Below are 26832 nucleotides of genomic sequence, written 5' to 3'. Positions count from 1 at the left end.
TCGACTGTAAAGTCCGCCTACCGAGAAATCTAATTGGTTACACAGCACAAAGACAGACCAATCAGGACGCGCGCTGTGTCACTCGCCCTCTCACCCGGTCGGTCATTCACTCTCGGTTGCTCCAGAGTCCGTCTACCAATTATAGTGAACACTGAACTCTCTCTCGTTCTCAAAAAAAAAAAAAAAAAAATTTGATTTCCGGGATATTGTATATAATTTGAGTGCGTCAGGGAGCCTCTATTAAAATGTGGGAGACTCCCGGAACTTCCGGGAGAGTTGGGATGTCTGCAATGTCGTTTTTATGTTTAGCCCCGCCCTCTCAGTTTGATTGACGGTTAAAGGAGCTTCCTTATTACTTTATCACAAACTTATGAGTCAAGGAGAAACACGGTCATCTCCACCTCCATCTATTTCAAATCTTGTTTCTCTGTCATTCAAATTCAGTATACCATCAAATACCATCTATCCATTTTGTGTACCGCTTGTCCTACACAGGGTCACGGGGAAGGTGGAGGCTAGTCCAGGGACCTCAGGGCAGAAGGCGGTGGACACCCTGGATGCAGTGTCAATTCATAGCAGGGCACATTCACACAATTTGGAAATGCCAGTCAACCTACAATGCATGTCTTTGATGCAAGGCAAACGTGCCACACATTAAGCCACCATGCTCCCCTCAAATACAGTATATACAGTACTCTCTTTCAATTTATTTCTGCCATTCAATGTCACTGATCTGTTTATCTTTTCTTTGCTCACCAAGTTTTTGTGGGGTCATTGTCATCTGTGGTGACACACAGCAGGACCTGATCACCAGGTCACCCCTTGCCCGAAAACCAGGAGGAACAGGTGATGCACATACTTCAGGGACATAATTTATCCTATGGTGCACTATACAGTGCCACTAGTGGTCTGCTTTGGAGGTTTCAAAGGGTCAGAATAGCATTAGTACCTCATATTTTGACTCCTCACAAAAAACAGGTTTTTTTGTTTTTTTGTTTTTTTTGCATTATTGCACATTTAAAACTTGTAAGAATTAACTCAGGCAAACTGTCATGAAAAGGTATGAACAGGTAAGAGTGAGGGATGGGCTATTTTTTTCATGTTCCATCAAAAGTTAAACTCTGGCAAATTTGTAAACGGACAACAGAGAGTAAGTTTATTTGTAATCAATTTTTAAGTATCAGCAAGCGTTGATGCGAGCTGTCTGTCAATGCACCGTTCTCAACGAAATGAATGTTAGTACTGTGTGTTTTAATGGATACCATTAAAACATTGTGTATGAATAGTAAGCAAAGTAAGCAAAAGCTATGTATTTAGGTTTCATTCAATTTCATTGCAATTAAGTTAGAACCATTAACCCAGCACCAACCTTAACATTAATCCTAGAAGTTTTCATATGAATTGTGTTGTGCCAATTGTTAGAAATTGTCAAGAGCGGGGTCATTGTCTTGCCATCACCAAAAACTTGATCTGAAGGCCAGGCCCCATGTTTTTCCTGCATTGATCTATTTACCAACGCATCTGAGAAAAAGATTGCTTGTCCTGGTTTTCTATTGTTTACACAATAATTGTGCCTTTACATTGTTTGTATTTATAAATTATTTTTTAAAATGTCATTAGCTAGCTGGATGTCTATACCGCAACAGTGTTCTTACAACTTCACCCACTAGAACAGGGAATGTATTGCACATTACCACATTCCCATGTTGAATGCACAATTACAATCCACACACACACACACACACACACACACACACACACACACACACACACACATTTTTACAGAAAAAAAACAAGATCATAAAAGACAGACCAAATGGCAAATTCTGACGCGTGTTAATTTATTACAAAACACATGACACCGACAATATCTTGAAGTACCCCTAAGTTCCTGTGGTGTTTTAGTGTTTGCCTTTTAAATCACAGTGATTCAATATGAACAAATTGCTGAAAGAGTCACTACTGCAGAACCATTTAGCTTTACGAAAAAGAAAAAAAAAAGAAGAAAAATAAAAACAAAACAGCACACCGAGACATCCACAATCATTATACTAAAACCCACAGAAAATAAAAACAACCAAATAATATTAATAAACATCAGCAAATTGAGTAAAAAATAGAATTGAATCTTTTAAATACAATATTTTAAAATACAAACATTGATTTGTTCTATAAGCTGTATCATTTCTGTGGATTTTTAACACTGTTATTACTGCTGAGGTTTGATTTACAGTAGGTCACTATACAGAGAAAGGTCAAAACAGAGTTTTGGTAAATTCTGGTATTGCTCATTTACATAAATATACACAGACACACTAACAGCTACCCGTGACTTTTTTTTTTATTTCTAAATGATGTGTCCCACTGATGGATGTCCCAAAATCTCATCTAACGTCGACAATTACAAAATGGCATCATACAATGTTGATAATTGATGAAAACACTAATGTAATAGAATTATATTTGCTAATATTATTATTATTCACATAAACATTGACATTGTTTACAGCTTTCTTTGAATGGACCCAGACATCTATAGTTTTGTACACATTCTGCAACGTGACCAGGAACAGAGGTGTGTTTATCTCTGTATACAAAAGAGGAAAAGACTTATAGGAAACTTAGATATGAAACTAACCCAAAAGTATTTTAGTGTTGATTAGATTAAGATAGCTTCAACTGAAAACTGACAGCAGGACTGACTGCATGCTAGAACTTGACAGTAAATGGAGGAAAATAACTCAACACTACATATTGATTGCCTGAAATCTGCAACACTATTATTACTAAGTCACATTCAAATATATTAACATATCTTTCCCTGGCTTTCGTTATTCTTCAGCTGTTATCACTCACTGAAAAAAACAAAATGTTGGAGAAAAAAAAAAACTGTAAAGAAAGGCAAAAAAAAAAACCCAACAAAAAAAACAACACAACAACAGTAAAAGTAATATTTTACAACATTCAACCAGATTGCTTTATTTTAGTACCAAGCTTGAGGACATGTAATATACGGAACGTCTATGTTTCAAGTCAGTCAAACTTTGACAAACCACAAAGAAGAAAAGAGAGATCATACTCGAGGATCAGAAATTCCCATGGCATTTTGGGCTGAGGGATTCCTACAAGAAGATAAACTTAAATTAATTGGAAATTATCTAAGAAAAATTCAATCACAGCCTAGAATTGGGAATTACCTGCGTATGGGATGCAAGCGTAACTTTTACACACATAATCGTTACTACAAACGTACAGTGAAAAGCACCCTGAAGACACACTGTAATCTCAGAGGTCTGAAACTTTTTTTTTTGTTTTTTTAGTGGTTTGATTTTCTTATTTATTCTGCCTTGGCCTGGACAGCAGTTGGCTTTTCTTCCTACTGTTGAGTTTTTCAAAAATGCACAAAAAAAATAATAAAATAAAAATAATAATAATAATAATAATAATAATAATAAAAAAAAAGGTAGCAGAGTTGTAGGGCTCTGAAAATGATTGCATATAATACCAGACAAATGTCTGCAAAACAAACACCCAAAAACGACACGGAAACAGCAGTGACCAACACAATGTCGATAAAAAGTTACAAGAATGGTCAAGGGCTGTGAGGGATTATTATTATTGGGTTTTTTTTTTTTTTACATCATATTGTGAGGCTCTTCATGTTGTACCAAGTGTTACTCTCATACAGTGAAAGTCGTACGGCGCATGACCAACGAGGGCCACGCGCTGCATCCACGTCGGTCATGAGGATTCAAGTTTCACTCCATCCTTTATCCTGGATCAGCTCCTTCTCAAGTCTTTTAGAGGGAGGATTCAGAGTGCAGAGGCATAATACCAACAGCTATGATCAGTCTCGGTGCCGTCTCCTGTCTCTGCTCCCAGTGTATAATATTGTATTGGTCACGTGAAGAGCTTGTGACATCAGGTGAAGCTTTGAGCTTTAGCTTCTTTTTTTTTTGAGCAGGAGTTCGTGCTCAATTCCTTTCAGGCAGATTATAAAACGTCTTTCCACAGCACAGCAGCAGACTCCGTGTACAGAGCCAGCTGGCCTACAGGGCTTGAGGTGGCTCTTTTACCCTGAACTAAATGCACCAATGCATCTGTGCACTCGCACACACACACAAACGCATGTACAAAGTTCAAGAGTCTCTAGCCGTTCACTCTGTGGAAATGACTCCTAAAATATAAAGAGTGCATTACTGTGTAAAGAAGAATGGTGTCCTATTTGACAGCGTTCCCTTGGTGTACCACTACATTACAGAGCTTGAACGGAACAAAAGGCTTGGCTCAACAGTGCCCCCCCTCTACAGAAAAATACATGACTTGAACTTTTGATACATATTGCTTTAAAATATATTGCATGTAATAGCATGTACTACAGTATATTTCTGCTCCTGTCATATGTAACTCCTAAATTACTACCTCCCCCTGTTCACCCTGTAGGGCTAACATTCCTGTACATGTCTTGCATATTTCAATTTAAACCACAAAACTATCTGGGTAAATCAAGATAGTACCTACAGGTTATAGCAAGTACTTGTACATGAAATGGTCCACACACACACACACACACACACACACACACACACACACAAGTGGGACAAAGGTTAAACATGGCTCTTTACGAGGTCACCTAATGGATTACTGGATTTGTGTGGTGTTTCATATGGCTTTGCTATAATTTCACAAGGGGGCGCTACAGGCGAAGGAGATTTCATACAGCAGTAACTGAACTTCAACTCATTGCAACGCTGTAGCCCCGAAACATTACGCTGATGGAAAGTCCCATTTGTTAAAGCAATCTATAGGAAACTGTGTGTGTGATAATAACTCTGATCAACTCTGATATCCTTGTATCTTTTGGGTAAATGATTCCAACAAGCGAGTGAATATTGTGATGTGAAGAAGTCCAATCAACGAATGAGGGATCACCTGTCTTGCTGCTCGATGTCAAAGCTTTCACATTATGAATGATATTTGAAGGGACTTTTAACTTGCCTTTTGGTTACTGCACTTGTTTTTTGAAAAAGATTTTTATTTTTTAAAAAAACCTTCATCTTTTTTGGGGGGGATTAAATTTTTCCTCTCTTTTTTTGCTGACGTGTCCTGTTGTTCACCTTGTTGTGTACCTCACGCTAGGGGGAGTCCATCATGGCTTCCAGCATTTCCAGGAAGAGTTTATGCATGGGCACACCTCCACGGGTCTTGATACTGTAGAAAGTGGTGAGTGCGCGGTTGGCTGTTTGCCGGAGGAGGGGCAGCGTGAGGAGAAGGCGGCCGGCACGCTGCGGGTCTTCCGGACGCTGCTGCACCACCAGCTCTAACAGAGCCTGATGCAGAAGATCCCTCAGCTTCTGCACGGCCTCAATGTCCTCTATGTAGACTGAGTCTGAGACAGGGAGAGAGGCAGAGAAAGAGTGAGTGAGACTGGTAGGTGTGAGCTACCAACCGAACCAGACTTAATAATAATAATAATAATAATAATAATAATAATGTTTAATTTGTATAGTGCCTTTACAAGGCTCAATGATGCTTCATAGTAAAAGACAATAACAATACAGTACAACAGTCAAACATATGAGTCATTAGGACAAATGGAAATTTGCTGAGTCCAGAGCAAGAAACAATACAGTTATATAGTTATAATAAATATTACAACATTCAAAACCATAACAAGGGACAGACAATTAGTATTACATGAAGCAGATACAAATTATGACTGATAATATTGGGTGAACAAATGGGTTTTGAGCCGAGATTTGAATTCTGAGATAGAGGGAGTTGTCCGAATTGCCAGGGGGAGCGAGTTCCATAGCTCAGGTGTCACAACAGAAAAAGACCTGCCGCCCATTGATGAAAGGCGAAATCTGGGAACAAGGAGAAGTTTGCACGCAGAAGATCGGAGTGAGCGAGTGGGAATACAGGGAGAGAGTAACTCAGAAATGTAGGAAGGAGCAAGACCATGGAGTGACTTAACTTTAAACAAGATAATTATATATACACAATACGCGATGCAACAGGTAGCCAGTGAAGGTTATATAGGATGGGAGTGATATGTGCAGATCGTTTAGTGCAAGTTAGTACTCTCGCAGCACAATTTTGAGGGCATTACAATAGTCAATGTGAGATGGAATAAAAGCATGCACTAATGACTCAGCATCTTTCTGGCTAACATTAGGGACGGAGTTGGGCGATACGGCGAAGTTGGAAGGATGCTGCTTTAGACAGTGTGCTAATATATGCATCTAGGGTTAATGGAAGGTCAAGAATGATACCCAAGTTTTTTACTGTGGCAGATGGAAAAATTGAAGTATTATCAATGGGACAGTTAAATTTCTATTTAGAGTTGAGGGGCCAGCAATTATTATCTCAGTTTTACTCAAGTTCAACCTGATAATGTTGGAATTTGACCAGCCCTTCAATTCATTAATACACAAGGATAATGAGGCAGTCTGGTGACTAGAGTCTGGCCGACAAGCTGTATATATTTGAATATCGTCAGCGTAGCCATGATAGTTAATGCCGTGTCAACGGATAATTTGCCCAAGCGGCATAATGTAAATAATAAAGGACCGAGAACTGAACCCTGAGGAACATCTTGTTTGAGTGGGACAGGGGGATTTATTATTGCGCATCGAGATGTAGTACTGCCTATCCTTGAGATAGGATGAGAACCAGGATAATGCAGCTCTTAAGATACTAATCTCAGAAAGGCGAGAGAGTAATAGTTTGTGGCAGACTGTGTCAAAAGCTGAGCTGAGGTCGAGTAATAAGAAAAAGGAAAGATCACCAACAACTTTTACTAGAGCAGTTTCAGTGCGGTGATGTAGGCGGAAACCAGATTGAAATACGTCATATTGATTATTGTGAGCTAGAAATGTTGAGTGGCAACAACCTTTTCCATGATTTTAGAGATAAACAGTAAATTTGAAATTGGCTGATAATTAGAAAAATCTGCTGGAACCAGATTTGACTTGCACAATAGGGGCTTGCTAATACGTGTACCAACACATCCGGTGGTGAAAGATCAGAGGTGTGCTTTTAAAATCGATGGCGATCACGTCTGACTTGTAGTATTTGCATAACAAATAGAGAGGCTCTGAGGATGGGGGGATGGGGGGTTTTAGCAGACTGTTTACAGTAACCGATGCTGTGCAGGTCACTTGTGTTCTACCTGCTGGAGGCAACATATTCAGTGGGCAGCTATGTTCTTTACAATACACTTACAAAAGCAGGATTGGTGTGGGTACAGTTCATGAAACAAAATGGCTGACTATTCTTCCACACTACAGCTCTGAGGAAATAATAGCAGGATGAGTCATAACAGGGCCATAACCTGCTGCACTAGTAGCGATTACCATATTCTGCAGGATACAAGATTATTTTGACATCTAGTCTTATATAACAAAGTGATATGTTCGTTATAACGTTTGCACAAATCACAGCAGGTTGCTTTCTTGAAGTGATGAAAATCATTAATTTTTAATTATTTATCATCACTGATACCTAGTGTTCTTTCTTAAGTGTAAAATTTTACGGCTTCAATCAAAACATTGCTTCGTATTTAATGTAGGCTCTTCACATCGAGTATAACAAAATGACATTGAACAGAATTTGATCTTCAGTGAGGTTTTTTCTTTCTTTCTTTCATATTTTAATGTGACATGGCCACCCTATATTCTATTTTCACCAACATGAAAGTATTGGCCCCATTGTTTTCAAATTTCCAACTGAGAACTTGAAATCATATTTTACTTATAGATTAAGTAGCTGCATAATGTGCACTACTGCTAGTCATTACTAACTGCATCCTTAGTCTTCTTCTTCTGGGTATATTTACAGACATATTTTTCATGCCTGATGGATGGATTAAGAACAGGACTATAGTAAAGTCTACACTAATAGCTGGTATGTTTGATGCAACATAAATCTTTTGTCCAAATTGACACAACTTAGGTGGTTGTGTCTTAGAGTAGATGGGCATGAAAATGGTTCTTTTTTTAATTCCCCATGCCTGAAGTTCAGTTTTTTTTTTCCCTACTTCCCAAAAGATAAAGGAACACAATTTAAAACAAATCAACCCTGACCGTGATACAGCAGTTACTGAAGATGAATGAATGAAGTGCATTTTATGCCAGACATGGGATGAGAGTAAAAAAAGCCTACATATGCACACCTTTAGCTTTGAGTCTTATTGTACAGAAAATGAAATATCTATAAGAGTCAACTGGGTGAAATACGGAATCCGCACATTGTTATCTTGGTAAAGACTGGAAGTGATCAAGCTGCTCACCTGAGTTGGTGAGAGCGATGGCCTTCAGCATGACAAACTCCTCGCGCTCCAGCTGCAGGGCCCTAAAGCGGCGTGCCAACTGGCAGATGGCAGCATTCAGTTCGGTCAAGCCAGCCAGACGCGACATCTCCTCGTCTAGCACAAAGTCTTCAGCAAACACCACCTCGTCCTCACAGCCCAGAGAGCGATACGCCACCCCTAGTACCAGCACCTCCAACCATACAGACTGCAGCACAGACATCTGGTCAGCCAGAGAAAGAGAGAGAAATCCTGCACGGCATACAGAGAGGGAGAGTGAGAGAGAGAGAGAGAGAGAGAGAGAGAGTGTGTGTGAGAGAGAGACTATAAGAATAAATGTGCACGGTATTACTGTTTGAATCAAACATCTGTAACCTGGAATTCTGAGCTTCATCTGTACACTCTAATTTAGAGCACTCTTTAAAATAACAAGGAACTAACAAAAGCCAGGGCACTCACTCATGCCTTGCAGGGGAAAAGCCTGGAAAGCTTGCCTTGGGCCTGGATGGCAATTAGGTGAAAAAACCTCCCACACACTGCATCCCCACCTCCAGCTACTCTCTCAATTATAAGTCTCTTTTCTCCAAGCACCTGTTTCTCCATAGCAAGGTGTGTGATTACTCAGCACTCTCTAGTGCTCAAGACATTCCAGTTCGCTCCGCAGGGGAGGCCATCGAAACAGGCTGACACATTCTCTACCATTACACTGCTTTTCCAGCTGGTCTGTTAACAGCTTCAGGAAACGCCAGCCGATTATCAGCACCTTCAAATCTAGACTATTCTTTCACTGCTTCATTGTTCCGTTTAGGGGTGCTTTCTCACCGGGGACATGTTTGGCCCAGCCGATGATGACGACGAGCTCGCGGTCAGCTAGGTCACACAGCGTGGTGAGGGTGCGCTGAGCCGTGTCAGGCTGCAGTGGATCCGGCATGGCGAAGAGCTTCTCAGGCTCAGCTACCAGCAGATGTGACACAATGATGCTGGGGGAGCCTGGGAAACAAACACACACACACACACACACACACACACACACACACACCGAACAATTTTAAAACAAGACACACTAGCAATAATACAAATGAAAGCTATGTTTACATGCACCCTAATAATCTGTTAATGATCCTAATTTAATCTTTATGTACACAAAATCGCCGAGTAATATGTTAAAAACAAACGTAATAATTGCCTTGTAAATAACTTCCACACTCCCAACTTCCAGAATTTTTGCAAACACTCCGTGTGTGTGTGTTTGTGTTTTTACAATGCACAGTGGATACAAAAACAACTCAATAAGTAGGGCTGGGTGATCCATCCATATAATATTGTGATAAATGATTACGTGATACACTTTTCTGAGATATCGTTGGTATGTTAATGTATTTTTAAAATTTTTTTTTAATACATTTTTAATACTTACAAATTAAAATGGTACTGAATGGATGCCGTTGATTTGACACAATTTTTCATCTTCTTTGTCTTTGTAGGTATTAAAGAAAAGTGTCGTCAAACTCAGGGCAGCCAGCAAATATCTTGAAACAGAACGTCGCAGGAATGAATTCGGACTCATCCTTTTGTTTAATAAGAATGCTCAGAGTATGTTTTGTGGAGAACGATCATTTAAGACCAGTAATGCAATTGACAACTTGGCCAACATCCTTGATATTTTTTTTGATCTGCATTACATGTACTATATACAGTGAGGGAAAAAAGTATTTGATCCCCTGCTGATTTTGTACGTTTGCCCACTGACAAAGAAATGATCAGTCTATAATTTTAATGGTAGATTTATTTGAACAGTGAGAGACAGAATAACAACAAGAAAATCCAGAAAAACGCATGTCAAAAATTTTATAAATTGATTTGCATTTTAATGAGGGAAATAAGTATTTGACCCCCTCTCAATCAGAAAGATTTCTGGCTCCCAGGTGTCTTTTATACAGGTAACGAGCTGAGATTAGGAGCACACTCTTAAAGGGAGTGCTCCTAATCTCAGCTTGTTACCTGTATAAAAGTCACCTGTCCACAGAAGCAATCAATCAATCAGATTCCAAACTCTCCACCATGGCCAAGACCAAAGAGCTCTCCAAGGATGTCAGGGACAAAATTGTAGACCTACACAAGTCTGGAATGGGCTACAAGACCATTGACAAGCAGCTTGGTGAGAAGGTGACAACAGTTGGTGCGATTATTCGCAAATGGAAGAAACACAAAAGAACTGTCAATCTCCCTCGGCCTGGGGCTCTATGCAAGATCTCACCTCGTGGAGTTGCAATGATCATGAGAACAGTGAGGAATCAGCCCAGAACTACACGGGAGGATCTTGTCAATGATCTCAAGGCAGCTGGGACCATAGTCACCAAGAAAACAATTGGTAACACACTTACCGTGAAGGACTGAAATCCTGCAGCGCCCGCAAGGTCCCCCTGCTCAAGAAAGCACATGCACATGCCCGTCTGAAGTTTGCCAATGAACATCTGAATGATTCAGAGGACAACTGGGTGAAAGTGTTGTGGTCAGATGAGACCAAAATGGAGCTCTTTGCCATCAACTCAACTGGCCGTGTTTGGAGGAGGAGGAATGCTGCCTATGACCCCAAGAACACCATCCCCACCATCAAACATGGAGGTGGAAACATTATGCTTTGGGGGTGTTTTTCTGCTAAAGGGACAGGACAACTTCACCGCATCAAAGGGACGATGGACGGGGCCATGTACCGTCAAATCTTGGGTGAGTACCTCCTTCCCTGAGCCAGGGCATTGAAAATGGGTCGTGGATGGGTATTCCAGCATGACAATGACCCAAAACACACAGCCAAGGCAACAAAGGAGTGGCTCAAGAAGAAGCACATTAAGGTCCTGGAGTGGCCTAGCCAGTCTCCAGACCTTAATCCCATAGAAAATCTGTGGAGGGAGCTGAAGGTTCGAGTTGCCAAACGTCAGCCTCGAAATCTTAATGACTTGGAGAAGATCTGCAAAGAGGAGTGGGACAAAATCCCTCCTGAGATGTGTGCAAACCTGGTGGCCAACTACAAGAAACGTCCGACCTCTGTGATTGCCAACAAGGGTTTTGCCACCAAGTACTAAGTCATGTTTTGCAGAGGGGTCAAATACATATTTCCCTCATTAAAATGCAAATCAATTTATAACATTTTTGACATGCGTTTTTCTGGATTTTTTTTGTTGTTATTCTGTCTCTCACTGTTCAAATAAATCTACCATTAAAATTATAGAATGATCATTTCTTTGTCAGTGGGCAAACGTACAAAATCAGCAGGGGATCAAATACTTTTTTCCCCTCGCTGTACACTACCAGTCAAAAGTTTAGACACACTCAGTCTTTATTATTTTTCTCCACATTTTATAACAACAATAATAATAATAATAATAATAATAATAAAGTCATCAAAACTCTGGAATAACACAAATGGAACTATGGGAATTATGGTGCAATAAAAAATCCAAAATAAATCAAAATAATTTAATATTTCAGCATCTTAGACACCCTTTTTGCCTAGAATTTCCAGAAGTGTATTCTTGGCATTTTCTCAACCAATTTCTTGAGAAATCCCCCTGGGATGATTTTTAAACCGTATTAAAGGAGTTCTCACCAATTCTGCACACTTATTAGCTGCTTTTCGGAATATTTCGCTCAAAGTCATCCATTTAAAAACAATAATTTTTGGTAAATAATATTTTAGTTTTCTTATGACAAATGAATATGTTGGCACAATTATATTTTTGGCTACAACACCGATTTCAAACATTTAATCATACACCTTCAGATCAAAAGGTTTTTAAGATCATGAGAAACATTTCAGTCAAGTGTGTCCAAAGGTTTGACCGGTAGTGTATGTACATGTGATTTTCAACAGAGTAGCAATTTCTTGGAGGGGATATTTCCCCCTTTTATCCTCAATTTTGGCCACCTGCCACCCCCCCAAAATTTATCCTCAATTTTGGCCACCTACCAATCCCCCCCCCACCCCCCAATTTATCCTCAATTTTGGCCACCTGCCAATCCCCCCCACCCCCCAATTTATCCTCAATTTTGGCCACCTGCCAATCCCCCCCGATCCCCCCCCCATCATATGACAGCTCTATGTGCACTCTTCCACATAAATGAGCTTACAGACAGCCATGATTGGCTACTGTCCTATCTAAACATCGCATCTAAACATGGATAATGTTTTTCATACTGTAAACCACCTGTGTAATATCTTTTATTATTTACCTCTTTCCCCCTCTTTCTTGACGGGTATCGGTGTGCTCTGGTACATGGCATTCTCCACTTCTGGCCGCCTCTTGTACTTTTGCCTCCCTCCTCTCACCCGGTCCAGACGAACTCCTGTGTGCGCGCACACACACACACACCAACAGTTATGTGAAAACATCTAGCAGTACTAAGTCAAAGTGACTAGAATAATAAAGTAGAATAGAACAGAGCAGAGTACATTCAGTTTGATGTAAAGGCTGCGTTATGTTCAGTTTCTTACCCTCTTTGAGCATGCCCACTTTGAGACACTTTGTAAAGCGACATGCCTGGCAGGCCTTCCTGCGTCTCTTGGTGATCTCACACACGTTGGACGCTGGACAGCTGTACTCAATGTTGCCTGTGAAGGAGTTGAACAAGGATAAAAATAAAAACTACATTTTCATACAGCTCTAGCTCATTAGTTATCTTGACACGTACTGGCAAGTTATAATTTAGGCTGTGGTCAGATGTACTAGATTTTTTTTCCCCCTCCTTAGCCACCAGAATACTAAAGTTTGAAGCTATAGGGGGTTTTAAAGACACTACTGCTAGAGCGAAGTGCTTAGAAAAGTGCTATTTGCATGATAAATAATAAAGCTAAATCTTGATAAATGTTTTTAATAATAATAAGATAATAAATAGTAGTAATACAGGCAGCTAGCTAAGCTCTTTTAGACTTTTACTTTTGCAATCGGATACAAGGCAGAAGTAAGTAGTAACAGCAGTTGTAGTTACAATGTGCACATCACCTGAGATGCATTTTTAAAATGTATATATCAGCAATAAAAATGCATCAGGCAGCAAATTCTGTACCAAAAAAAAAAATGCCTAGCGTGAATACAGCCTTAGTAAATGGTTTATATTTCCAAACATGCTCCCATTTATATTAGCTAAACTATTATTCTTTCTCTTCTTGCTGACAGGCAGGTGCGCTCACCTTGGATAGTTCGCTTGAAGAATGCTTTGCAGGCTTCGCAGGAGGCCACACCGTAGTGGTAGCCGGAGGCCACGTCGCCACATACGAGGCAAAGCCTCTTAGGAAGGGTGCTCAGGGCGTATTTGCAGCGGCCCCCGCTGCTGCCTGTGGAGCCCTCGTCCGCACCGTCGGCTCCATCTTCCTTAAAGTGGCAGCGCAGTGCTGGGCTGTATACAGGTGAGGAGTAGCGTACTGCTCCTTCTCCCCGTATGCCGCCTCCTCCTCCGCTGTGAGAGGAATCAGAAGAGACGCCACCAGGGCTCGTCCTCCCGCCACCGCCGCCGCCGCCCTCCGGACTGCTGGGCTCAGCTTTTATGTGCAGCTCTGAGCGGCGCTCTCTGGAAGACATGATACCTGTGGGGAGAAAAACAGAAAGAGACAGGAAGAGGGGGTGAGATTGATATATGTACTTAAAGTCCAGATACATTGTTGAGACTTCTACCATTCCTGGGAAATTACTGGGAAGGCTTGCGTGTGAACAGAAGCCAACATGTTATTGGGAAATAGGATGATGTTTTTTTGGTTATATATCCTACAAACACTGTAAGGTAGATGATTTAAAGCTGATTTAACTTGGTGAAGCAAGAACAGGAGGAAAATTGTTGTTTTTTTTAAAGAAAGGAAAACAAAAGCATCATGGCAAATATAAATCTAATAAAATCCTCCATAAATAATATTCCTTGAAAGCTAGAAGTTTTGGTGAAAGAATCCACAGGGATCATACATGTCTGAGCAAACTGCAGTATTCACAACAATGCACAATGTGCAGTTAGAAAAATTAAGCTTGCAAATACAATCAAATATCCACCATATGATACAACTTTGTCATGACAGGAACCTAGAAAGCTAGATGCATGTGTGCAGAACAGAGTGAATTCTATACAAAACGTCGGCTCGTAATCCCCAACACAGAGGCCTCAGCCTTTACCAGATTAGGGTCATTAATCTAGTGAGGAGGACATACAATCCTACAGAAGCCAGACAGAGACCGGCAGTCTCCCAGGCACACTAGAGGATCCACAGCTCGTCCTTCCTCAGAAACCTCGGACTCATTGGCCCCTTTTCCCAGAAAGTGCTGATCTTTCAAAACCGTTAGCTAAGACATTACAAAACATGATATTACACAAGACAATCTGATTGCCAAATAGGAAATATTGCTGTGATACAGGCTAATCACAACAGCCGCCACGGTAAATTGGCAGAAGTACAGCTGCAATCAAAATTATTCAACCCCCATTGCAAATCAGGTTTATTGTAAAAATTTACAGACTTTCAGCTGTCTGCAATGAACAAATCAACAAAAACAAAAGCAAGTGAAATAGTTCAAGTGGTTTCCCCAAATTCTATTGAAAATGCAACTTAGAATGATTTCTCCAGTCTCAAAATTATTCAACCCCCTGAACAGAATCCCTCACAACAGCACAAATATGCAAAACAGGTGTTGTCTCAAGCACACCTGATGCAACTAATCAAGGGCTTCATTAGTTGCACCAGGTGTGCTTGAGCTAGAACACATGAAATACCTGAACTGGCTAAGGATAGAAAATGTATTCAATACCTGGACGGGGCAGAACAAGGAAGTTATCAAAGACTGCACCAGATTTCTGAGAAGGCAGGTTGTGAAAAACCCTCGAGTGACTGCAAAAGACTTGAAGCAAGACTTGGTGGCAACTGGCACTGAGGTTTCAGTGAGCACGGTAAGGCACGTACTAAAAGCAGCAGGTTTCCATGCCAGAACTCCAAGACGTTCACCACTACTGACCCAAAAGCACAAAAAAAGCCAGCTCAAAATCATATAAATAAGCCACAGACGTTTTGGGATTCTGTTCTGTGGAGCAATGAAACAAAACTGGAACTTTTCGGCACAATGAATCAGCGGTATGTCTGGAGGAAGAAGAATGAAGAAAGAACACAATGTACACAGTCAAGTATGGTGGTAGCTCAGTGATGCTCTGGGGCTGCTTTGCATCCTCTGGCACTGGAAACCTGCTGCGTGTGGAAGGCAAGATGGATTCATTGAAGTATCAGGAAATCTTAGGAGAAAATGTCATGCCGTCTGTGAGGAAGCTGAAGCTTGGGCGTCATTGGACCTTCCAAGAGGACAATGATCCCAAGCATTCCTCAAATTCCACCAAGGCTTGGTTGCAGAAGTCGTCCTGGAAGATTCTACAGGGCCATCACAGTCACCTGACTTGAACCGCATAGAAAATCTCTGGTGGGATTTGAAGAAGGCAGTTGCAGCACACAAACCCAAGAATATTACTGAACTGGAGGCCATTGCTCATGAGGAATGGGCTAAGATTCCTCAGGAACGCCAGCAGAAGCTGGTGTCTGGCTATGCATCTCGTTTACAGCAGGTCATAACAGCAAAAGGGTGCTCTATTAAGTACTAAAGATGCTTGCCATGAAGGGGTTGAATAATTTTGAAACTGGAGAAATCATTAGAAGTTTTCAGTTGAATTTGGGGAAACCACTTAAAGCTTTCCTTGTGTTGAAATATTTCAATTGTTTTTGTTTGAACTGTTCATTGCAAACAGCTGAAAGTCTGTAAATTTTGACAACAAACCTTATTTGCAATGGGGGTTGAATAATTTTGATTGCATTTGCAACTGTACATTTGTGTAGACTCCCAGGTGGCCGTAGGATTAGGCTATTAGCTGCATCTTTTCCAGAGCCTGAGAACGATGCAGACTCTTGGCCACTTCAAGACATTTAATAATACATATAATCATGTGACCACAGTCACTGCAGTCGTAAACCAATATCACTTGTTTCTGGTGTCAAGACTATGAAAATAAAAAGCAGGCCCTTCTGAGGATATGCAATATGTATATAGATATACTTTTGCAATGTCAAAGCACTGCTAATCTTAATTACAGTACATTGCTGGTAAACCCAGGCTAGTCTTCTTTTCAGAGTGTATCAGTGTGTCCTCTTACTGCCTGTCTTACCGATACAGCTGATAAAGTTGGACATAATGATTGACACAACAGATGATACTGCACATACATGACACTCAAAAGGAATAAAGGTTCTTCTAGTCAGGAGCAAACCTGGATGTAAAAACATACAAATGTCGGTTCTTTAAGTCGGTTGTTTAAGAGTGAAAGACAAGGAGGAACACACCTCACGACAACTGTCTAAATACTCCTAAACTCAAAACTAAGCTCAGGTTGTGAGGTCACAAAATAGGTATAACTGCTTTGGACCAATCATGGTCTCCATACGCACATTTATTCATGAATCCATCTTCAGCAACTGCTTTATCCTGGTGAGGGTTGTGGTGGAGCTGGAGCCTATCCAGGGAACACTGGGTGCAAGGCGGATGAATTCACCCCGGATAGGATGCCAGGGCATCACTCACTCACTCACCTCACACACACACACACACCTCACTCACACACCTCGAGGAAATCTGCCATAGCCAACCAGCCTACCTGCACAGTGGAAGGAAACTGGAGAACTCAAAAGGAATCCACACTGACAGGGGAAGAACATATGAAACACCTTCACAGATAGTAACCCAAGTTCAGGATCTACCCAGAGACCTTGGAGCTGTGAGGTCGAAAAGCTACCCCCTTATGAAAAGATATAAAAAATGATAAACTATTACCTGGAAACTTTTAGCCAAAGAACTTGCTAGCCAACTTGGCTAATGTTAGTAATGACCAAAATCATAATGGTTCTTTTATGCTCGAACAGGTTTAGCTAGTTGCAAAATAAATAGCTCAGAATAGCTCAGGCAATACAAATTTTACTTGTGTCTATGATACCAAAGGGTGCCCTATTACTAGTCTCTACAAATCTGTAAATGCATTATAGGTATTCTGTACCTGCTGGGGTACATCATGTTTTGGGGATTGTACCCATTTTCTCACAATTTGGTGACCCACCGGACAGCTTTCCCCATCACATGACAGCTACCAACCAAGGAAGGTGATTGCTCACATGTCCTTCCTCAGAGACAACCGCATCTTTTTGAACTGCTGCTCATGCTGTGTCACAGGGCAGCTTAACATGCATGAAGGAAAGCACGACCAGCCCTCTTATTTGTAAATGAGCCAACAGATGCCAACAATTGGCTAGTGTCGTTTGATAGGAAGAGGAGAGCATGGCCAATTTTGCTCCCAGGCTCCTGGCCACGGATGTCATCATCAGGATTGGTACTAGAGATCATGACTGTTGCACCACTGGAGCCTGGGTACATCATTTTAACACTAACCTACTGCAGTGCATTTTGGGATTTCGTAAGCAGACTGGACATTCTAAACTAGGATTTTGGAGATGGTTGGAAAAGTACAAAACTCCGTAAATAGTCTGTAAAGTGGAATAAGGAGCAGTTGTGGCCATAATGCTGGCTTACTAGCAGTTAACTTTGCTGTTCTCGTACCTTTAATACAGACATTTATTGCACAATTTCTTTATTTTGGAGAACAACGAAAAGCCTAACCTCAAAGTGTTCACCATACCACTGATATATAGAGATGATGGCAAGACATGTAGGAATTTGATGAGAAAAAGAACTGACAGCAGGTGTCTCCAATGTCATCTGCAGTCCATGCAAATGAGAGGCGGGAGTGTACGCCGGGCGATGTACAGAGAGTAACTATGGCCCAATGCTCACAGTCTGTGTTCCAACTCTTGCACAATCTGGTGAACTTTTACATTACACCTTTCCACACATCTCAGCCTAAGCATGCTACACTCTTTGATTGTAATGATAGGACACAAGTGCAAACACACTCAGGACTTCCTTCTATTAATGTGTAGTATGTATCAACATTTTAAATATGCAACACAAGTGAGGACTTATCATATCTGAGGAGCTTTAACACCACGGATTTGGGTAGAGCTGGGCAGTATAACACATAATATTGATCATTATGACAATATATTCTACACACACACACACACTAATATATATATATATATATATATATATATATATATATATATATATATACACACACACACATATATATATATATATATATATATATACACACACATATATATATATATATATATATATATATATATATATATATATATATATATATCACAAAAGTGAGTACACCCCTCACATTTTTGTACATATTTGATTATATATTTTAATGTGACAACACTGAAGAAATGACACTTTGCTACAATGTAAAGTAGTGAGTGTACAGCTTGTGTAACAGTGTAAATTTGCTGTCCCCTCAAAATAACTCAACACACGGCCATTAATGTCTAAACCACTGGCAACAAAAGTGAGTACACCCCTAAGTGAAAATGTCCAAATTGGGCCCAATTAGCCATTTTCCCTCCCTGGTGTCATGTGACTTGTTAGTGTTACAAGGCCTCCGGTGTGAATGGGGAGCTGGTGTGTTAAATTTGGTGTCATCGCTCTCACACTCCCTCATACTGGTCACTGGAAGTTCAACATGGCACCTCATGGCAAAGAACTCTCTGAGGATCTGAAAAAAAGAATTGTTGCGCTACATAAAGATGGCCTAGGCTATAAGAAGATTGCCAAGACCCTGACAGTGAGCTGCAACAGCAGTTTAACAGGACAGGTTCCACTCAGAACAGGCCTCGCCATGGTCGACCAAAGAAGTTGAGTGCACGTGCTCAGCGTCATATCCAGAGGTTGTCTTTGGGAAATAGACATATGAGAGCTGCCAGCATTGCTGCAGAGGTTGAAGGGGTGGGGGTGGGGGGTCAGCCTGTCAGTGCTCGGACCATACGCCGCACACTGCATCAAATTGGTCTGCATGGCTGTCATCCCAGAAGGAAGCCTCTTCTAAAGATGATGCACAAGAAAGCCCGCAAACAGTTTGCTGAATACTAGCAGACTAAGGACATGGATCACTGGAACCATGTCCTGTGGTCTGATGAGACCAAGATAAACTTATTTGGTTCAGATGGTGTCAAGCGTATGTGGCGGCAACCAGGTGAGGAGTACAAAGACAAGTGTGTCTTGCCTACAGTCAAGCATGGTAGTGGGATTGTCATGGTCTGGGGCTGCATGAGTGCTGCCGGCAATGGGGAACTACAGTTCATTGAGGGAACCATGAATGTCAACATGTACTGTGACATACTGAAGCAGAGCATGATCCCCCTTCCTTAGGAGACTGGAACGCAGGGCAGTATTCCAGCATGATAACGACCCCAAACACACCTCCAAGATGACCACTGCCTTGCTAAAGGACTGGCCAAGCATGTCTCCAAACCTAAACCTTATTGAGCATCTGTGGGGCATCCTCAAATGGAAGGTGGAGGAGCACAAAGTCTCTAACATCCACCAGCTCCGTGATGTCGTCATGGAGGAGTGGAACAGGACTCCAGTGGCAACTTGGGAAGCTCTGGTGATCGCCATGCCCAAGAGGGTTAAGGCAGTGCTGGAAAATAATGGTGGCCACACAAAATATTGACACTTTGGGCCCAATTTGGACATTTTCACTTAGGGGTGTACTCACCTTTGTTGCCAGCGGTTTAGACATTAATGGCTGTGTGTTGAGTCATTTTGAGGGGACAGCAAATTTACACTGTTACACAAGCTGTACACTCACTACTTTACATTGTAGCAAAGTGTCATTTCTTCAGTGTTGTCGCATGAAAAGATATAATCAAATATTTACAAAAATGTGAGGGGTGTACTCACTTTTGTGAGATACTGCATATACACACACACACATACAGTATTCGGTATGACACTACGTATTGTCAGTATTCTTATAACAAATTAAGACTGTAAGCAGTTGGTTAAATGTCAAATATGATAATAATAATGCTATAATTGTGTACAGAATTTTCCATTCACTTTTTCAGTGTTAAATAACGTAATTTTACAAACTCGGCTACTCTGACCTGTTCTGCTGGTGGAAAGTTCTGGAACAACAAGAAGATCTCAATGTCAACGGCACTGACAAGATACTTCTCCCACAAACAAGTCACAAGTTTGTATGCCTCACATACCATTAAAATTTAACTTGACCATGTTTGAATCCATGCCAGTATATAATCAATTCATCTGGTGGCAACAAGTCCATACAAATCCTACATTTACATCCCACTTATAATGACTAAGATGATAGACAGGTACAAGATAGACAGTCCTAGAGGATGGACTGACTAACAGACCAATAGGCAGAAAATAGGCCTTGATTTCCATTTAAAGTATGATCTTTGTACGACAAACAGGAAGGAAGATATTAAAGAACAATTCCCAAATCGAATCCGTTCATGCTGCTGATATGGTGATCATTCTATATAAATCCTACAAATATTCAACCACTTGGTCTTCAGATATGAACGCATGGACAAAACATATTGCCTCCACCACCTAATAGCAGAGCAACAACAACATAGGAAAGATAATGAGCCTATTATTTGAATGGTGCGTAAAATAAATAAGTGCCGAGTGAGTCTGCGGAACTCTTTTTCAAATTAAAGATATGGGTAATATCTTTAACTTTGAAGTTAAAGATATGGGTGTAACAATCGGATGATTTGGAGCGAAGCATCAATTTAAAATGCAATGACTGAAATTAATCAAGGCAACGATCATAATTATAATCTAACTATAAATTAGAACGGATTATAAATCGATTTCTTTTACAAAAAAAAAAAGAACACAGATAAATGGTTTGTTAAACAAAATTAAAATTGTTAATATGGTGCGTCAATAGCAAGGTGATTTGCCTGTAACTCCGGTACTTAAAATGGTCTCTCTACGTCATCATCATTCACAAATTAACAGTAAGCCTACCCAAGATTCTGAACAAGGTTGGTCATATATCAATCAGAGGCTACTAAACTGAATCAAATCGTATCGCACCAGATTCAGCGGTAGCTTCAAATATCGAATCACTGTCTAAGAATTGATATCATATGACATCAGATTCAGTGGTATTGTGAAATATTGACTTGTATTATGAATCGAATGTGTCATATGATCTCTAAATCACAAGTTCACAATAATTCGTTTTGGTTCTCTGGGAAGAAAGTTCTGGAAGAAAAAGCTTATAACTCTGATAAATAAATATGAAGACACGTTTGTGCTTAACATTTTGTTCATGAGGTTACAATAGAAAGGGCCACTGTATGCAAAAAGTGAAACCTCAGTACTACATGCTAAAAACGAGACCACAGAAAGGCAGGCGATCACACCACATGTCTGAAGTGATTTATATTCATATTAAAACACATTAACCGTCGCTCGTATTTCAGTGTGCATGACTTGTGAAGGCGCCGGTTGATCAAATGGTGCATGACAAAAAAAATCTCTGCTGCTGCTTTAAAAAACGACCTGATGCAAATAAACAGCGCAGCAAACCAAGTGCGTGTGTCCGTCCCAGTACTCCAGGTTTCCACTGAATAACCTCCAGAGACGTTCAAACGACCACCATAGAAGTGTCACTTCCACTAACCCAAATAACAGTTAACATATGAGTGATAACTTGCTCAGGTCTTTCATTCACCTTTCTGAACCTATGCTAGCTAGCAAGTTAGCACTGTCATCTGAGATCAGTCAAACACAGCATGTTACACGAAACAGCTTCGTTTTAGTGCTCCTATGCCTAAATATTCCACTCTTCGGATTTATATTCAAAGCCACAACCAAACTGGTGTCCTACCAAACTAAGAATGTAGCAACACCACACAGGCTACCGTTAACATGCAGACTCGCGCTAGCCAACGTTAGCTTAGCATACACGGTGGGATTGCTAACTTACCGCCTGTACCTTGTTGAAAGCAGCAAAGCGTACTAGATTTCCTTACTCTAGCCGTCGTGTTTCCTCACAGATTATTTGTTTCGTAGCCACTTATTTGTAATTTTAGCAAGGAAAACCCAATTTAACGCATAAATCTAGTATCTGAGTTAAGTCATGGTAAACTTCACTTTTTCCCCTCACATGGGCTGTACTCATTATGTATTCTTCAGGAAGGAGAGGAGGAGCAGTTCACAAACACAACCTGACAGGGTTCCCCCCGTTGTTGTTTGTTTTGTTTTGTTTGTTTTTGTCATTTCAACAAACAAACAAGTAAATAGCCAGTACATTTCCGCTCTGAATAAATATTAGACGCTCAGCTGTAAGGCTGGTCAAGTCAAGTACATTATATGGCCAATTGTATACTTGAGCTGAGGAAGGGTATAGTAACTTAAATAACCACTCTTTACAACTATTGTGTGCAGAAAAGCATCTCAACATGCACAAAACATCAAAGTCTGTGTATGTGGTCAGAAATATTAAGTGAAATATACACTATATAGCAAAAAGTTTGTTGACACCTGACCATCACACCCGTGGTTCTTCCCCATCTGTTGCCACATAGTCAGAAGCACACGACTGTCTAGAATGTCTTTGTATGCTGTAGTATGAACTTTCTCTTAGTTGGAAATTTAAGGGCCTCGTGATAATGCAGCTGTGCACAAAGCGAAGTCCATGAATACATGGTTTGCCAAGGATGATGGGAAAGAACTCGAGTGGCCTGCAGAGATCCCTGACCTCAACCCCACTGGCCACGTTTCTGATGAACTGGAACACCAACTGCATCCCAGACCTCCTCAGCTGACATCAGTGCCTGTGGAAAGAACTGAGTGCAACACTCAGTTTGTGTATTTTATTAAAAAATGGTATTTAAAGTTTGACCTCATACGATTCATCGAAAAAATAATCGTCTGATTAAACGATTATGAAAATAATCGTTAGTTGCAGCCCTAATGTGAACCCACCAGGACAAATTCCTTTTTGGGGTGTAATATCCCTTAAACTAAGTCTGATTTAGATCATATATACATATCCATGGAGATCAGAGATTCCCATTCAAAAGTCTAGTGGATTGGAATTTATTTGGAGAGATGCCCTACCTTTTTTTTGCTTTTATGTTCAGCACCACGTGGGCTATGACCAATGTCCACTCACTTCCTTTTCTCTTCCGCTGTGTGACGATGGGTCAGATTTGTCCAGCCATCAGGAACACTGTACAATAGAAACAGCCCTGTATGAGTAACTACATATGGGCATGCTGTATTAATTGTAAAAGCTAGATCTGAATCAAGCTTGTAAGCTAAATACTTTGGATTTACTACAGCATTTAACAAAATTATGCTTAAATGTCTGACTTTTTCAGGTAAGGTATTCTGTCACTGACATAGATCACTCAAAAAGAAGACTACTTCACAGGATATATACAGTATGCGCCCTTATACCACATGCAGGGCTGAATTAGATTTTCAGGCTTTAACAGATAGTCTGTCTGTCAATCACAGTGCATCAACACCATTAGACCAAAAATGCTGACGGTTGGGGAAAGTAGTTTTTTTCCCCCTCTTTCTTTCTTTCTTTCTTTCTTTCTTTCTTTCTCTTTCTCTCTCTCTCTCTCTCTCTCTCTCTCTCTCACACACACACACACACCATTTCTGCTCGCAATACCCCCTCCCCTTCTCCAACACATTCCAAAGGTCAAAGTCACATGAGGGTTTGAAGGACAGACAAGGCAACTCACTCTATGCGCATGCAGAAAAACACAGTTCCACCTGGGTGATAATTTACCAAGCTTTAAGAGATACAGAGCGAGATTATAGACGTTGACAACACAAAGAAAGTGAGACAAAAGAGGAACAATAACGTATGGACTCAACTACAAGCACATATTTCTACTTGTTAAACATTTCTACCATAGGAAACTTCAATTTGGGGCAATTTGTTGCTGACAAATGCAGTCATGATTCTAAAAAAATGACATGTTAAAATGAGATTTAATTCAAAGTAAGAATAACTTTGTAAGAATACTCAGTGTGACTGTATGAAAGAGTCTTGAAAGGCTTGTTTTACCAAAACAGGCATGATTAAATGAAATTCACATTTTTAACACTTGCAAACAAGGCTAAGATCAAGGAGCTTAAGTACTCAAGTCAGGCACAAAAGTATTCAACTTTGTGAATTTCGAGTAATGACCCAGTGAGGGATCTTAGAAGAGATATGCAGAGGTGTTAATGGCAGATTGCTCTTTGACCTGCAACAACCATCTGTGCTTTTCTTTCTATTTAATGAACGACTTAGTATTCCTTCATACTTTTACTGTTATTTCGATAATATATGAAAAGCAACTAATGTAATGTTTATTTAAAAATGTTGTGGTTACAGAGGCTAAACTTATTGATATGAGAAATATCAATTAATAAAGTTGCCTTTGCCTGACTATTACCAGCCCAAAACTTTATAACTGAATGTCAGTGAATTACTGAAAATATGATATTTTATACATCAGGCCACTGGTATAAAATAAAGGCAAAGCCTTTGCCAGAATGTGCCATGTGATGCCCAGCGACGCAGACAAAGAGATTAGTTTCCAGAAGGCAGTTTTGTTTCATACGGAATGAACACCACAGAGAAATACAGCCCACTAGCATTATCAAGGGATAAAGAGAAAAAGTGGCATGATGCCCAAGGTGAAGGAGACGTCCGAGCCATCAGACCGAGATATTCACAAAAACGTGTTGTTAAACTTCTCACATCACACACATGCAATGAAGTCACAGATCGACTGATTGCCTTATCTGAAGGCCAGTGTGTAAAACCAATTCACGGGCAGAGATATGAAACGAGGGTTATTAGCCTTCTTGTTTTTTGGCTAAAGCACATGGGTAACAACATACAGCAAAAACTGCCAAAGCAGATTTCAAAAGGTGACATTGCAAAGTGAATGGCAAAAGGTTAATTTCTAAAATTGGATTACCACTTCTTAAGACCAAGGATTCCCATGTCAATCCCAGTCTTTTTGGCCTGAACCAGCATGTAAAGTAAACGTCGGGAAATAATATGCAATGCACTTGGAAGACCGCACACTCCAGAATTAGGTAGACATTTTTTATAAAAGAACAACCAATACTATTTAAAAACTGGTAAAGCAATGAATTAGTCTGTTTTAGTAGGTCAAAGTGGACCATGTGGCACTTTGGAGTGTCGTGAAGATGCTGAACGAATAAAACTATAATTAATTAATATACAGCCAAATTCTGCAATTACTATACACCAAAGATACACTTTTCACTGAATGTCAGTTTGTCTCATGAGGCTCTGACGTGGGTCTGGGTTTATTTTCGGACTGCAAACTGAAGGCCAATGGGAAATGACTGATGTAGTGGGAAGGAACTGTACACATTATTATGGACTAAGGATTAGGACAACATGATCAAGGTCAGCACAGATCAACACACTGCTCCAGCTTATGCGGACTTCCTACTTTACTTTACACACCGTGCCACCAATACACAACTACTGGAAGGGGGAAAAAAACCCAAACATCTGGCATATTGTTAGGAAAGACTTTTGCTATCTGACATGGCAAATAAAACTCTATATAGGCTATAATTTACAAAGTAAACTTAGTGATGTCTTGGACACCATGAAAGTAGATGATCAGATAGGTGCAGTGGATAGTTCATTAGACAGATCGTGCTCAGTGTGAGATTGGAGTTACGCTCGAGATTAGGCTATTTCTGCATCTCTGATAGACTACTTACCAGCATTTGTAGGAAAAAATAGATATATTGCTGAAGTCGATTTGTGTGACAAGGAGCAAGTCTCACAAGTCGCGCAACATCGTCGCCTTGTCCTCCAACAACACACTCCGGTTTTACTGAACACAAACACTCTCACACACTCACACACAACTGATATATATTGAACGCGGCTCCGGGTGGCGGATCAACTTTAACCTCACAGCAGCTTTCGGATTGGAGCTGGAGACTACAGACTATACACGAGAGAGATCTGACATGACACCCCGAGATCTTCAGTGCAGACCAGGAGAACGTGTTTTTAATCCAGTGCTTGTCCGCTGGAAGGCTTTCTGAGGTGCTTATAAAGCGCTTTCGGTTACCACTGGAAGCCTGAATCCTGTCTTCCGCTGATCCTGCTTACGTCCGTTCCCCCCCTCTCTCTCTCTCACGCGCGCACACACACACACACACGTTCGTTCTCTCTCTCTCTCTCTCTCACTCTCTCTCCCACTCACACACACTCCTCTCTATGTTACGTCCTTTTCCACGCCGTTTTCGTCATCAACGCCGCAACGCCGGACAGAAACCGAAATGAATCCATGTTAGACACCGAGTGCACTATGTAGGGTGCAGATCCCATTATTAGACACCCTATCTAGTGCGCGTGTGTAGGGAGGGAGCGACTCGGGATTCTCCATCTGGTCTACAGTGAAGTCTGGGTCTGACTCACGAGTTAACATGCTTTTGATCTTGCAGCTTTCCTCCCCCTTGTTGCTTAACTGGCACGTTTCTATTTTGAGG

At 40.7% G+C, this 26832-nt stretch overlaps 1 protein-coding gene across 5 annotated transcripts; it reads right to left on the bottom strand.

Annotated features, from left to right (window-relative positions):
• Positions 1-1035: 1035 nt before the first annotated feature.
• On the bottom strand, positions 1036-26500 carry esrra (estrogen-related receptor alpha). Of its 5 annotated transcripts, XM_053649652.1 has the most exons (9): positions 26053-26500; positions 23395-23506; positions 23033-23108; positions 13500-13892; positions 12804-12920; positions 12542-12655; positions 9134-9301; positions 8294-8563; positions 1036-5389 (listed from the first exon to the last, which is right to left on the bottom strand). In XM_053649652.1, the coding sequence occupies exons 4-9, from the start codon at positions 13885-13887 to the stop codon at positions 5136-5138; spliced, it is 1311 nt and encodes a 436-aa protein (XP_053505627.1). In that variant the 5' UTR covers positions 13888-13892; positions 23033-23108; positions 23395-23506; positions 26053-26500; the 3' UTR covers positions 1036-5135. The 5 variants fall into 5 exon arrangements, with proteins under 5 accessions (XP_053505627.1, XP_053505625.1, XP_053505624.1 ...); XM_053649650.1 differs by lacking the exons at positions 23033-23108; positions 23395-23506; positions 26053-26500 and adding exons at positions 16770-16975; positions 17372-18436; XM_053649651.1 differs by lacking the exon at positions 23033-23108 and having other exon boundaries at positions 1037-5389.
• Positions 26501-26832: the final 332 nt, after the last annotated feature.

Source organism: Ictalurus furcatus, chromosome 18 (assembly GCF_023375685.1).
Source record: "Ictalurus furcatus strain D&B chromosome 18, Billie_1.0, whole genome shotgun sequence".
Taxonomy (NCBI): Eukaryota; Metazoa; Chordata; class Actinopteri; order Siluriformes; family Ictaluridae; genus Ictalurus; species Ictalurus furcatus.
Note: the sequence above shows the minus strand (reverse complement) of the source record. Positions and strands in the feature narration are given on the sequence as shown.

Bases quoted from the DNA above. Each gene is read 5' to 3' on its own strand.
- esrra (XM_053649649.1), bottom strand. The intron at 12,921-13,499 runs GTGAGCGCACCT...ACTCCTTCACAG, and splicing joins CTTCAAGCGAACTATCCAAG to GCAACATTGAGTACAGCTGT. The intron at 8,564-9,133 runs GTGAGAAAGCAC...TATGCCGTGCAG, and splicing joins CTGGGCCAAACATGTCCCCG to GATTTCTCTCTCTTTCTCTG.